Source organism: Momordica charantia, assembly GCF_013281855.1.
Source record: "Momordica charantia cultivar OHB3-1 chromosome 8 unlocalized genomic scaffold, Mcharantia_2.0 BLBB01000008.1, whole genome shotgun sequence".
Lineage (NCBI taxonomy): Eukaryota > Viridiplantae > Streptophyta > Magnoliopsida > Cucurbitales > Cucurbitaceae > Momordica > Momordica charantia.
In genome coordinates, this window is record NW_028275166.1 from 17,467,860 (window position 1) to 17,479,160 (window position 11,301).

The 11,301-nt window shown below is 43.3% G+C and overlaps 2 protein-coding genes across 2 annotated transcripts; both read left to right on the top strand.

Annotated features, from left to right (window-relative positions):
- Window positions 1-5,563: 5,563 nt before the first annotated feature.
- LOC111025666 (uncharacterized) lies at window positions 5,564-6,232 on the top strand. Its single transcript, XM_022303561.1, has one exon. The coding sequence runs from the start codon at window positions 5,564-5,566 to the stop codon at window positions 6,230-6,232; it is 669 nt and encodes a 222-aa protein (XP_022159253.1).
- A 4,622-nt stretch (window positions 6,233-10,854) lies between these two features.
- Window positions 10,855-11,301, top strand: LOC148209665 (uncharacterized). Its single transcript, XM_088126943.1, has one exon. It carries the CDS (start codon window positions 10,855-10,857, stop codon window positions 11,299-11,301), a length of 447 nt encoding a protein of 148 aa, XP_087983069.1.

The window sequence follows — 11,301 nt, forward strand, 5'->3', positions numbered from 1 at the left end:
ATTTCCAGCCGTCTAAATTCATTCTAAGAGATATTGCAATGTCCATTACCGCAAAAATCGACTTCGTCTAGGTGCGGGTAGCTCAGGCCTAACTCGAATGGTTGTAGGTTGTGTAAATCGAGCCTCTAATGGTTATGGGTAGGTGCCGGGATCGGAAACTGCTGCTGTCCGGACTATTTTAGCAGTAAAAATTCACCAAAACGATGCCCACGACGCTGTGTGCAGCAAGAACCCGCGCCACGACCTGCTGCTATCGGAACCAGCGCACCACTGTTGCTGCCCGACGCGCCGTGCACCTCCGCCGCTGCCTGACACCAATACAATGCTGCTGCCAATGCCCGCGCAACGCTGCTGCCCGTTGCCCGCGAACTGCTGCTGCCGTCACCCGCGCGCACCTGCCCGTTGCTGCCTGACGCCGCACACCGCCGCTGCCCAGAGTCGCCGCCGCCGTTGCCTGCCGCGCCATCGCCTGCTGCCGCTGCTGTCAAATCGCCGGTGGTCGCCGTCCGTCGAGTGTTTCGGGGAGGGTTAAGGCGCCGGTAGAAGAAAGGAAAACGAAAACTAAAACGGGGAGGGGAAGAAGAGGTTCACGAAAGGGGGAGGGTTGTTGGGGGCTAGGGTTTCCTCTTACCTTCCTTTTGTTTTAACAAGAAGGGACCCACTTGAGCTAGGCCCTTTTCTCTTTCTCACTTGTTTTAAAACAAGAAAGGCCAACTTACTTAGATACTTAATTTGGGCCAAACGGACCAGAACAATTATAGAGAAAATAATTTCCTCGTTACACAATAATTGGATATGTAAGTACACTTCAACACTCATAACAATTACCACAGCAGCTCGAAATAAAATGAAATGAACAATGAAATTAAATAAAAAAAAATAAAAAGAAATTTCTAAGAAAAGAGTCCCGGGGATTCGAGATAAACTAACCTGAGTAACGCGGGGCGTTACAGGAGGAAAGCGGCTGGGAAGGAAAAGAAGGGGAGAAAAATTAGGGTAAATCTATTTAAAGGAATTAGTTGGTCAGACTCGAATCGAACCGACACAAAATTCAACATAACCGAATCGAACTCTATCGATTCAGTTCGGTTCGTCGGTTCGGTCCACATTCTTTCACCCCTAGACTTAGGGACTTCACACATATCTCTAGTAAAGGCCAACTCGAAGGGATTCCCTTCGTACATTTTGGAGGGGACGAGTTGAGCAACGTAAGGCTAGATCTGCATACTCTGCGGAGGCCCCTCCCCATCTACCTCCCTATCTGCCATGAGGGACGATCCATTACCAGAGTACAGTATTGCGGGGGTCGACCTATAACAGGTGGAACTAAAGCATAATCGCAATAATTCCATTTTAACGAGCATCCTTTGTAAACACACATCATTCCACAACAATTCTCAGCAGCTTAACAATACAAAATTCCACCATTATCACCGACAAATATTCAACACTACACCAAGCATACAGATTAACACAAACGAGTGTTACCTAGCACAATAGCGTATCAAAATCAATATTAAACATCACAAAACAGCACAATGGAAACCAACTAATATACATTAACGCACGCACACGCCCCTTGTCTACTTACTCACGCCTAACGCTCCTAGTTCTCGATCGAAAGCAACCAAAATCAATTGGGTCTTTCCCGAAAACGTTGAAATGGCTTAAACGAGGGGTGGGTTATGCGTAACGGGTTAGATCTGATGTGGGTTGATGCCAAAAGTGCCCGAACGCTACTTTCGACAAGAAAATCACGCCCAGACTCGAACAACGCCACCACCAAAGCTTCCTGCTGCTGGCTGGCCGATGGAGACGCGCTTCACGCAGCCAAAATCGAAGAAACCGCCGGTAATACCCGAAATCTGTCGAAGTCGAAACGCCGCGAACACTGCCTGGGTTTTGCACCGCTGCACCGAGCTCACCGTCGCTGCTGTTCCGCGGAGGAGACGCTGCCGCCGTGCGCCGCCGCTATTGCGAAAGGATGCTGTGCACGCGAACTGTTGGCCGGACGAAGAAGGCACCGACGAGGAATGGTAGTCGACGGAGAAGAAGAAGGAACGATGTGGGCGGGGGTACGGCGGCTGAAAGTGGGGAAGAGAAAAAAAATAATTTGATTCTTTTCCTTAGGGTTTCTTTTATTTTGCCCTTTGTTTTAAAACCAAACCAACCCAACTAAAAGCCCAGCATAAACAAAACCCAAAAGAAAAACCCATCCCAACCTGAGATAAAACCAATCATGCGTAATACGATATACATAAATTTAATTAAAATTAATTTAGAATTAAATGAAAATCTCCTAATTCGAGACTAAACTAACCTGAAGGACACGAGGCGTTACACACTCGACACCGAGAAAAGACCTGACGGTGCTAGAATCCAAACGGGCACATCTTCCATCCCAACAAAAACCAAAACAGATGAAACCTCAAAGACCAACTGATGAAGATCGGGCGACCCCCGAGGCCAGCACCACGAACCATCGGGAAAAGGAAAATAAGTAACCTTTGCCCGGGACAAGCTTGTAGCATCCGATCACCAAACCTCGAATAAATTGGACCCCCGGAAACCAAGCGTCATGCCAAACAAAAGAATGATGACCATCACGAATCGCAAACCGAAACAAAGACCAAAAAACATCCTGGACAAAAGAATATCTGCCAACACCAATAGAAGCAAGGTGAAGTACGAATGGTCCAAATACACTCCCAGAAAGGGATAAAAATATATTTCTCAGTGACCTTTACGATGAAGAATAAAAATATGGAAAAATTAAATGTAACATAATAACTATAGAATCTTTTTCTTCTTTCTTTTCTTTGTTGGTTCTTCAATTCCAATATATATTGCTTGACAATATCCCCATTTCTGTAAGATGTCTCTAGTTCCTCATTGCCTTTCAAAATGGAAGATTTTAATTTTTTTCCATAATTTTGTTTTATTTTAATTATATATTAAGAATGATTTTTTTTTAATTTCTATAACTTACATCTTTCATAAACTCAACGTAGAAGAAGATGTGCCACGTATTGTAAATCATATTTTATGTAGAGTAGCGAGTACCATAGCGTGGATTTATTTTTTTTAATTTACTATGTCAAATTACAGATTCATATCTTTTTTTTTCTTTTTTAGTAAATAAACAAACAACTTAATATAAACGAGGTCTCAAAAGAACTAAAATGTGCAGCCATACAAAGGAATGATTTTTCCCTACTTTTAGCCCTCGTAAAGTTACCATGAACAAAATATTTACCCCTCATAACCCTCACAAGTATACTATCAGGATTCTTAATCAATCTCCAACATCCTTTTGCAAGCATAGCTTGTTGGAATTTTCAATAATATGGGGCCACACATGTATTAATTTATTGTGTTTTTGCTATTTAATTAGACCGAGATAAGTGATCTAATTATTTGTAAGCTTTTGGTATAATGGAGTAATTATAAAATGGCTATGGGCAAAATGTATAGATACCATGAAATAATTTTCAATTTGATGAGGGGTCAAATTGAAAATATCAAAACGTTGTAACCGACCAGTGGTTTTTGGTCGATTACATAGGGGTTATGGTCCCCAAGTCAGATCATCCTCACGTCAGTTTTATCTTATCCCTTCAAGAGAACCTATTTCCTCTTCTATGAATATACATAGTAGAAACCAGAAGAAAATCGTGATTCATCTAGCCTTGGAAGATCAAACCCGTCAATCGACATTCAATTATGGATCAAGGTACGCTTCCGCTTATTTGGTATTAATTCTCTTTAATTGAAATGGGAACTCGATCTATGGATTTGAAGGATTTGAAGTCGGAAAATGACTCATATGACCCTCTCAAGTATCTATTTGGCTCAAATAACTCTGCCCTCTAAAATTGTTTTGAATGACCTACCTTATTATTTTAATTAATTAAAAAAGAAATCAAATTACATTTGTGCCCCTGAAGTCAAAAACCAACTATTGGCCTTTCCCCCTCTTTCTCTTCCGTTTCGTTTCGTTTCTGCGTCTTCTTCTTCTTCTCATTTTCGATTCCCTCCGTTCCCTTCAACACAGAAAGCTTCGATTCGAGGTTCCATTTCGTTTTGAACGTAGCGTGGACATTGAAGATTCGATTAGAGGTTCCATTTTATTTATTTCCTATTTTCCTTTTCGATTTCGTTTTTTTTTCCGTCGATTTCATTTTAGATTTTTAGGGGTTTTAGTTTCCGGCGAGTATTTGTACTGATTTCTGGTTGTTTGAGGTGTATGGGAGGTTGAAGATGACCATCGTTGTGGGTTTTTCAAATGGGAGGTATTCTCGGAGTTATTTCGTAGGAAGTGGGTTAGGGCTTAGATTGTTTAGAATCTGGAGAATTCTCGGTGGGTTTCGGGCGAAGTCGGTTAGGATTACCAACGTTTTGGAGTGTGTTCTTAGGAATCTGAAGATTTCTCGGTGATTTTCAGGCGAATTAGGTTAGGGATTTGAGAAATTAAGAATTCTCGGGGTCTTTCGGGCGTGGTGGGTTTGGATTTGTAGTATTATTTTATCATCTGGAAAAATTCTCAAGGCATTTCGGGCGAAGTAGATGCCCCGAGAATTTTGCTAGACGGATAAATAACACTACAAATTCTCGAGGCATTTCGCGTGAAGTAAATTGAAACTGGGGGGTTATAGGCTTTGGAAAAATTCTCGGTGCTCGTTCTCGCCCGAGAAAGTCCACGAGAATTTTTACAGGATTAATGATTCCCGAGCGAAATGTTCGAGTTCATTAATACTGCTAACATTGATATGAACCAAGGAGCTCTCTTTGTCATGCCTCATGGACCAATTACAAGATCAAGAGCTCGAAAGCTTCAACAAGCCTTACTACTTCGTGTCCAAGCGTTCGTGAACTCGACACGAGAATTAAAAGGAAGATGTGCAAGAAGTTGGAACTATGCACTTCAATTTGGTGCAAGTTATGCATTTTTAAGTGTTTTTAAGGCAAGTCAAAGTCTACTTGGTCAAGGTCAAAGTTAACTCCATGAAGACAAGTCAAAGTCAACTCATTCAATTCAAAAACCAAGTCAAACACTCACATCCCTCATTATGGACGAGATAGCACTTATTTTGGTTGACTTTCCATGTTCTTAACCTTTCATTTGCTTGTCTTTTTATTTCTTGTGAGTTATGTCTTTTCATTTACAAGTCTTTTCATTTCTTGTAAGTTACAAGTCTTTTCATTTGCTTAAGACTTTTCATATGGCTTGCTAGGATGGCTATATATAACCTTGAGATGTCTTGTTGTAAACACAATTGGAAGTTGAATGAAAAGTGAGTTTTCTCATTAGCTTGGTTGAGAGATTTATCTCCCATTTCTTGTGCAATTTCTTGTGTCTTTAGAATTTGCATGTTAGGATCATTCAAGTGGTGTTGAATCTCGTACACGACTTTGCTCGAAATGTGGCCCAAGAAAGTTTACAGAATTAGTTTTTTTTTTTTGGGTTGGATGGTTATTAGCATATATTTATATGTATGGTTTGTCATTTTCTCTGATCATAAAATCCTTTATTTACCAATCTACAGGTTAATTCAAAATGGAAATGGTAGCTAAAATCCCTCCCTCATCCAATGCCTCCGCCAACTTAACCTATCTGTCGCACCTAGCGAAGACTACAACAGCCATTAAGAGTAAATTGACCCCACCACAGCTTAGTATGTTTAGGAAAACTGTATTCGGCCACCTCCTTGACTTGGACCTCGTATTTAACGTGTCATTGATACACAAAATCCTACTTAGGGAGATCGAGGATAGTAGTACACCTAACACCATTAGCTTCAACCTGTTTGGGAGTAAGGTGTTATTTCGGCGGAGAGAGTTTGACATTATTTCTGGCCTTAAGTATGATAGGAGTCCTGTTAGAAAAGACACATCTCCCCACAGACTTAGGGCTCTTTACTTTAATGATAGCAACGACATTCTGTTAAGTGATTTTGAGAAGATTTATATTGTCACACGGTTCGAGGATGACTTCGACGCGGCCAAGATATCTATTGTTTACTTAATGGAGTTAGTTCTATTGGGGAGAGAGAGGACCCTGAAGTACGATTATACATTGTTGGGAATAGTCGATGATTGTGAAACGTGCTGCAACCACGACTGGGGTATGATGTCCTTTGATAAGACTATATATAGTCTGAAGCGTGGCCCAACGAAGAGGTCGAAGGATGGCGGGTTCAGGAAATTGTACAGTCTTTACGGTTTCCCTTAGGCGTTCCAGGTATGAGCATCAATACTTTTTTCCAGTTTTCGTTCCTTTAATCTGGTCAATAACGTCCACAACTAATACTTACAGGTGTGGGCCTACGAGACTATATCTTCCTTATCTAGGCGTGTGGCCAATAAGGTAAATCCTGATGCCGTGCCACGGATTCTTCGGTGGAGGTGTGGCCATTCAACTGCATGGCATGTGCTGGAAAGAGAGATTTTTCGATCTAGCACAGTAAGTTCAATCATGTTTATACCTATAAGTTTCTTTAATTTCCATATTTATGCCGACACGTTCATTACCATTGCCGTATGGAAAAACTCGATCAATTGAAGCAATGGATGCTGAGACGACCTTCCTAAATAAGACGTTCGAACCATCGGAGCCCGAAAGTGAGGACGAAGTCCCGCGCGAGAACGATGCTACTGAACCATCAAGTGCACGTGCAGGACCAGAGAAGGATGACGGGAGACAAGAAGCGAACGTGTACGAAGGCATCAGAGAAGACGTCCACGAAGAGGTGAGGAGAAGGAGGAGAAGGGACGTGGTAAGAAGGTACACATGTCTAGTGTGCATCTGAGGAAAGTTGAGAAACGGATGATATAACGCCCCAGAACTTCCCACACACTTCTAGGTCACGTTAACTACCCAACTGTCTAAACTTAACCCCAAACACGAGATGTCAACTCCCTGTGAAAAAATTATATAAACTCAAGCTTCACCTCTCATCAATTTAACAATGAATCAACTCTATAGAATATCAATCAACATCATTCGTGGACAACCTCATGAGGCAACTTTATTATTCCAACTAGGCAAAACTCAATGAATGGAAGAAAACTAAAATAAACACCTATCCCGAAATAAAATAAACAACAAGTGGGAACCTCCCAATTATTCAAATAAGAACAAATAGTTTATTGACCAAAACATAAGGTCTTAACCATCTAAAACTTAAGCTAAGCAAAAGTAACTACGCAGCCTATGGTCCCCGCTCGTCATGTCTCCTCCGTCTCATCACCACGGTTGCCAATGAAACCTTCACCTGAAACAATAATTGTAGAGGGGGGGGGGAGTATATAAAATATACTCCGTAAGTAGCCCTCACCAACAACACACAAACATCATGCTCAACAAACAATCATGTAACATTCACAGTCATGCTCTTCATCACATTATGCAATTAAACATAGACACACTCTATAAGATTCGGCGTCAACCACAACCATGAACAATTTAGTTACCACCCTCGAGTCTTCCTAACATCTCAAGTACCTCTACGCTTATCACAGATATCCCAGCCTTCCACAGCTAACTCTTTCGAGTAGAGTCGGCCCCTGACCATTTATACCCAGAGCCCCGACACTATTGCATCGGCCCTCGACCATTTTTACCCAAAGCCCCGATGACTTCACCATCTATCGGCCCTTGACCATTTTTACCCAAGGCCCCAATAGTTTTCCTTCCAAAAGACTCCTCGCATCGACCCTCGACCATTTCTACCGGAGGCCTCGATACTCAATTAGTGACGTATCAGCCCCCGACCATTTATACCTGACGCCCTGACACTCACCCATTCACTTTCCCCAAGAATCCAACGTTCCTTATCATAGCCAACTCCACATCAACCCCTAGCCTGCGAACAGGGTCCGAAAATATGCTTCTATTACACCCACATCTCATAAGAAAATAATATGACTTAGACCAGCATGCTCGCAACATAAAGAAACGTTTATATATGCTCAACCAGCACGCTCACATCATAAATGAACACTTATGTAAACTATACAAGCACGCCCACATCATAAGAAAACATAATCACAATAATTCTGATTTAACGTGCATCCTTTGTAAACATACATCATCCCACAACAATTCTCAACCGTTTAGCAAGGCAAAATTTCACCATCATCACCGACGAATATTCAACACTACACCAAGTATATAGATTAACACAAACGAGAGTTACCTAGCACAATAGCGTATCAGAATCAATATTAAACATCACAAAACAGCACATTAGAGACCAACTAGCACACATTAACGCACGAACACGCCCCTTGTCTACTTACACACAACCGCACCCTTAAGTTTTGCGTCGATCTCACACCGAGGAACTAAAACAAGAAAAGCAGCAAGTTACATATACGTTTCAGCCTTCGAAATTAATCCTAAGAGGGTTCAAATGACTCATTACCACAAAATCGACTTCGTATAGGTGTGGGTAACCTAGATCTAGCTCACCAAGGTGTGGGTAGCCTAAATCGAGCTCCGAACAGATGTGGGTAAGCCCGAATGCTACTGAAACACTGCTGTCCATGAGTTGCAGCAGAAGAAAAATACTCCAACTCCTCTTTCGACGTTGTTGAACGCTAAAACAACGTCTGGGTCATCCAAACCACGCTTCCACGTGTTGTAGGTCATCATCGAAACTCTGAGACGCCGCCAAAAACACCCAAACAAAGCTGCTACACTCCAGTCCGCCGCTGCACCTGCTACGAATTGCAGCCGCTGGAACGCCGTGGGTCGCCGGCCGCCGCTGCTCGAACGCCACCGAGGGGAAGATCGTGCCGCCGTTCGTGGGTCTCTGTCGGAAAACGCCGCACTGCTGTCGTCGACGACTACCGAAGGGATTCGAAGTCGCGCCGCCGCTGAGTTGCTACCGTTGCTCGCGAACCGCCGCCGATGGAGATCGCCGAGGGGTCGCGCTGCTGCTGGTTCGAGGAGACGCCGCCTCTACAATTGCCGCCGTGAGGTGTGGTCGCCGGAGAAGAAACTCAACGAGGAGGGGGGGTGACGGCGGCTAGGGCAAGAAGGAAGAAGAAGATAGAAAAACTCTATGTGTTTTCTTTTCTTTTCTTTTTATTAACTTTCTTTTCCTTTGTGTTAAAACCAAACCAACCCAAAAGGCCCAACATGACCAAGCCCAAGAGAAAAGAAATCCATTCCAACTTAAGACAAAACTAACCACACGGAGCCCGATATATATATAAATTTAATTAAAGTTTAATTTAACATAAATGAAAATCTCCTGATTCGAGATTAACCAACGGCCTGAGGGACCCGAGGCGTTACAGATGAAGCGCATGGACAAGCGCATGGATGATGGGTACGAAGGTATTAAGCTGAATTAAAATCCATCCGGAAGTTGTTGCGAAGAATCGCTAAGGTAATAACAGTTTTCACTTATAATAAGTATGATGTCGTTTTCATATAGCGATAACTAACTTGTCCTCTATTGTATAGGGTTTACCTGTCGACCCGAATGACATGAGAAGAGGCAGCATTCATGATGGTACTGGGCAAGGAGATGGTTCGAGTGATGGCCCTGGGCCAGGAGATGGTCCGAGTGATGCACCTAGTGGGGGACCAAGTGATCGGGGTGATGGTCCTAAGGATGGCGATGGTTCTACACCATCTCCTGGGGACGAGGACGACACGGATGACATGATCATCGATCCCCCCCATATGATCGTGCACGAGACAAAGGAACATCAGTCCGGCCAAACGATTGGGGACCAGGTCTTACCAGAACGTGAGGTATGTGTTCGTAATCCATAAGTTCAAATTCGATCGTAAGCATGGTCTAAAGAAGGTTACTCTTACCTGTATCAACAACATCCACCAGCCTTATCGCGCAAGGAAGACATGGGTACAGAGGACGTGCACAAGGAGTGTATGGATACCGGTCTACATGCGCGTTTTGAGGCTGCCCCTCTCGAGGAGACTCCTGTTCAGAGCAGACCGGTGAACCATATTATGATCGATTTCGCTTCCGTTAGAGTCATCTATGGACAACGAGTTATTTATTTTTGACTTTTCATCTCTAAACACAAGATTTTATTTGCTAACATAATTTATCCAGGACGAATACGCCGAGGATTTCACAGACTCTGATGCGGAAGGGCCGGGAGAAGCAAAATCTCATAATGCTGAGCATGCATCGACGTCGCAACCGGACTTGGATGAGGTACGTGTGCTATCGCAGCCCATTGAACGTTAGAACCCTCGGCAGGGGTCTCGGAAGAGGAAGCTCCTATGGAAGCTTCGGGGTCGTTCAATGTCATGGTGGACGGAAAGCGGAAGAAGGTAATGCGATATGACCCACTAGTCCACGTCCGCTCTGAACAAATCCAAAAGTTTCATGCTTGGCTGGCAAACCCTAACACCGACCGCGCCACTTGCAAATCATGTTATGGTGATCGAGGAAAGATATGGTTCCGTGACCTTATCACCTCAGGCAAGTGGATGACGAATGAGGTACGGGTTCGAAACCCTAAATATGTGTTGTACTGGTATTTAGTTTTTTTCTAACAACAATAACTTATATAGGTGATCGATTCGTTGTTTATGTTCACGCGGAACAAACTTGAGCAACGGCAGGACTTGTGTTGTCGAAGATTCACCACCAGTGACATTGTCCTTGCGGTATGTAATATATATATATATCTCATACGCTGACCATTCTTACAAATTCATGGGCTAATCGAACTTTTTTCTTCGTTGCAGAACTTTCTTCGACGAACAGACGAACTATATCAACGCATGACGGCTCGAACGCAGTACCTGCAAGAGTTGCAGCGGAATACGATTGGGTTGGCAAGTGTACGACCATCCTGAGCTATATGGACGGGACGCACACCGACTATCAGACACGATGGCTTGATCTGGATGTTGTTTACCTGCCATACAACATCGGTGGCAACCATTGGATTATGGTACACATCGATCTGCAGGATGATGAGATCATTATGTGGGATTTGATGAGGTCGATGACACCCTTTCCAACTCTGGAGTCGGAGTTACGTCTGATGACTGTTGTCCTATCGGCGTTGATGCACAGGGCCGGTGTTCAGGTATTGAGGCAGACACTACCGTATATGCCATGGCGCATTCATCAAGTAACGTCCGCACCTCAGCAAAGCGGGTCTGGCGACTGCGGGATGTTTTGTGTTAAATACTTCGAGTATGATGTAACAAGGTCAAATATGACCAGCTTAACTCAGGACAACATTAGTTTCTTTAGGGAGAAATTAGCCATAGAAATGTGGGCAAACCGATCTATATTCTGA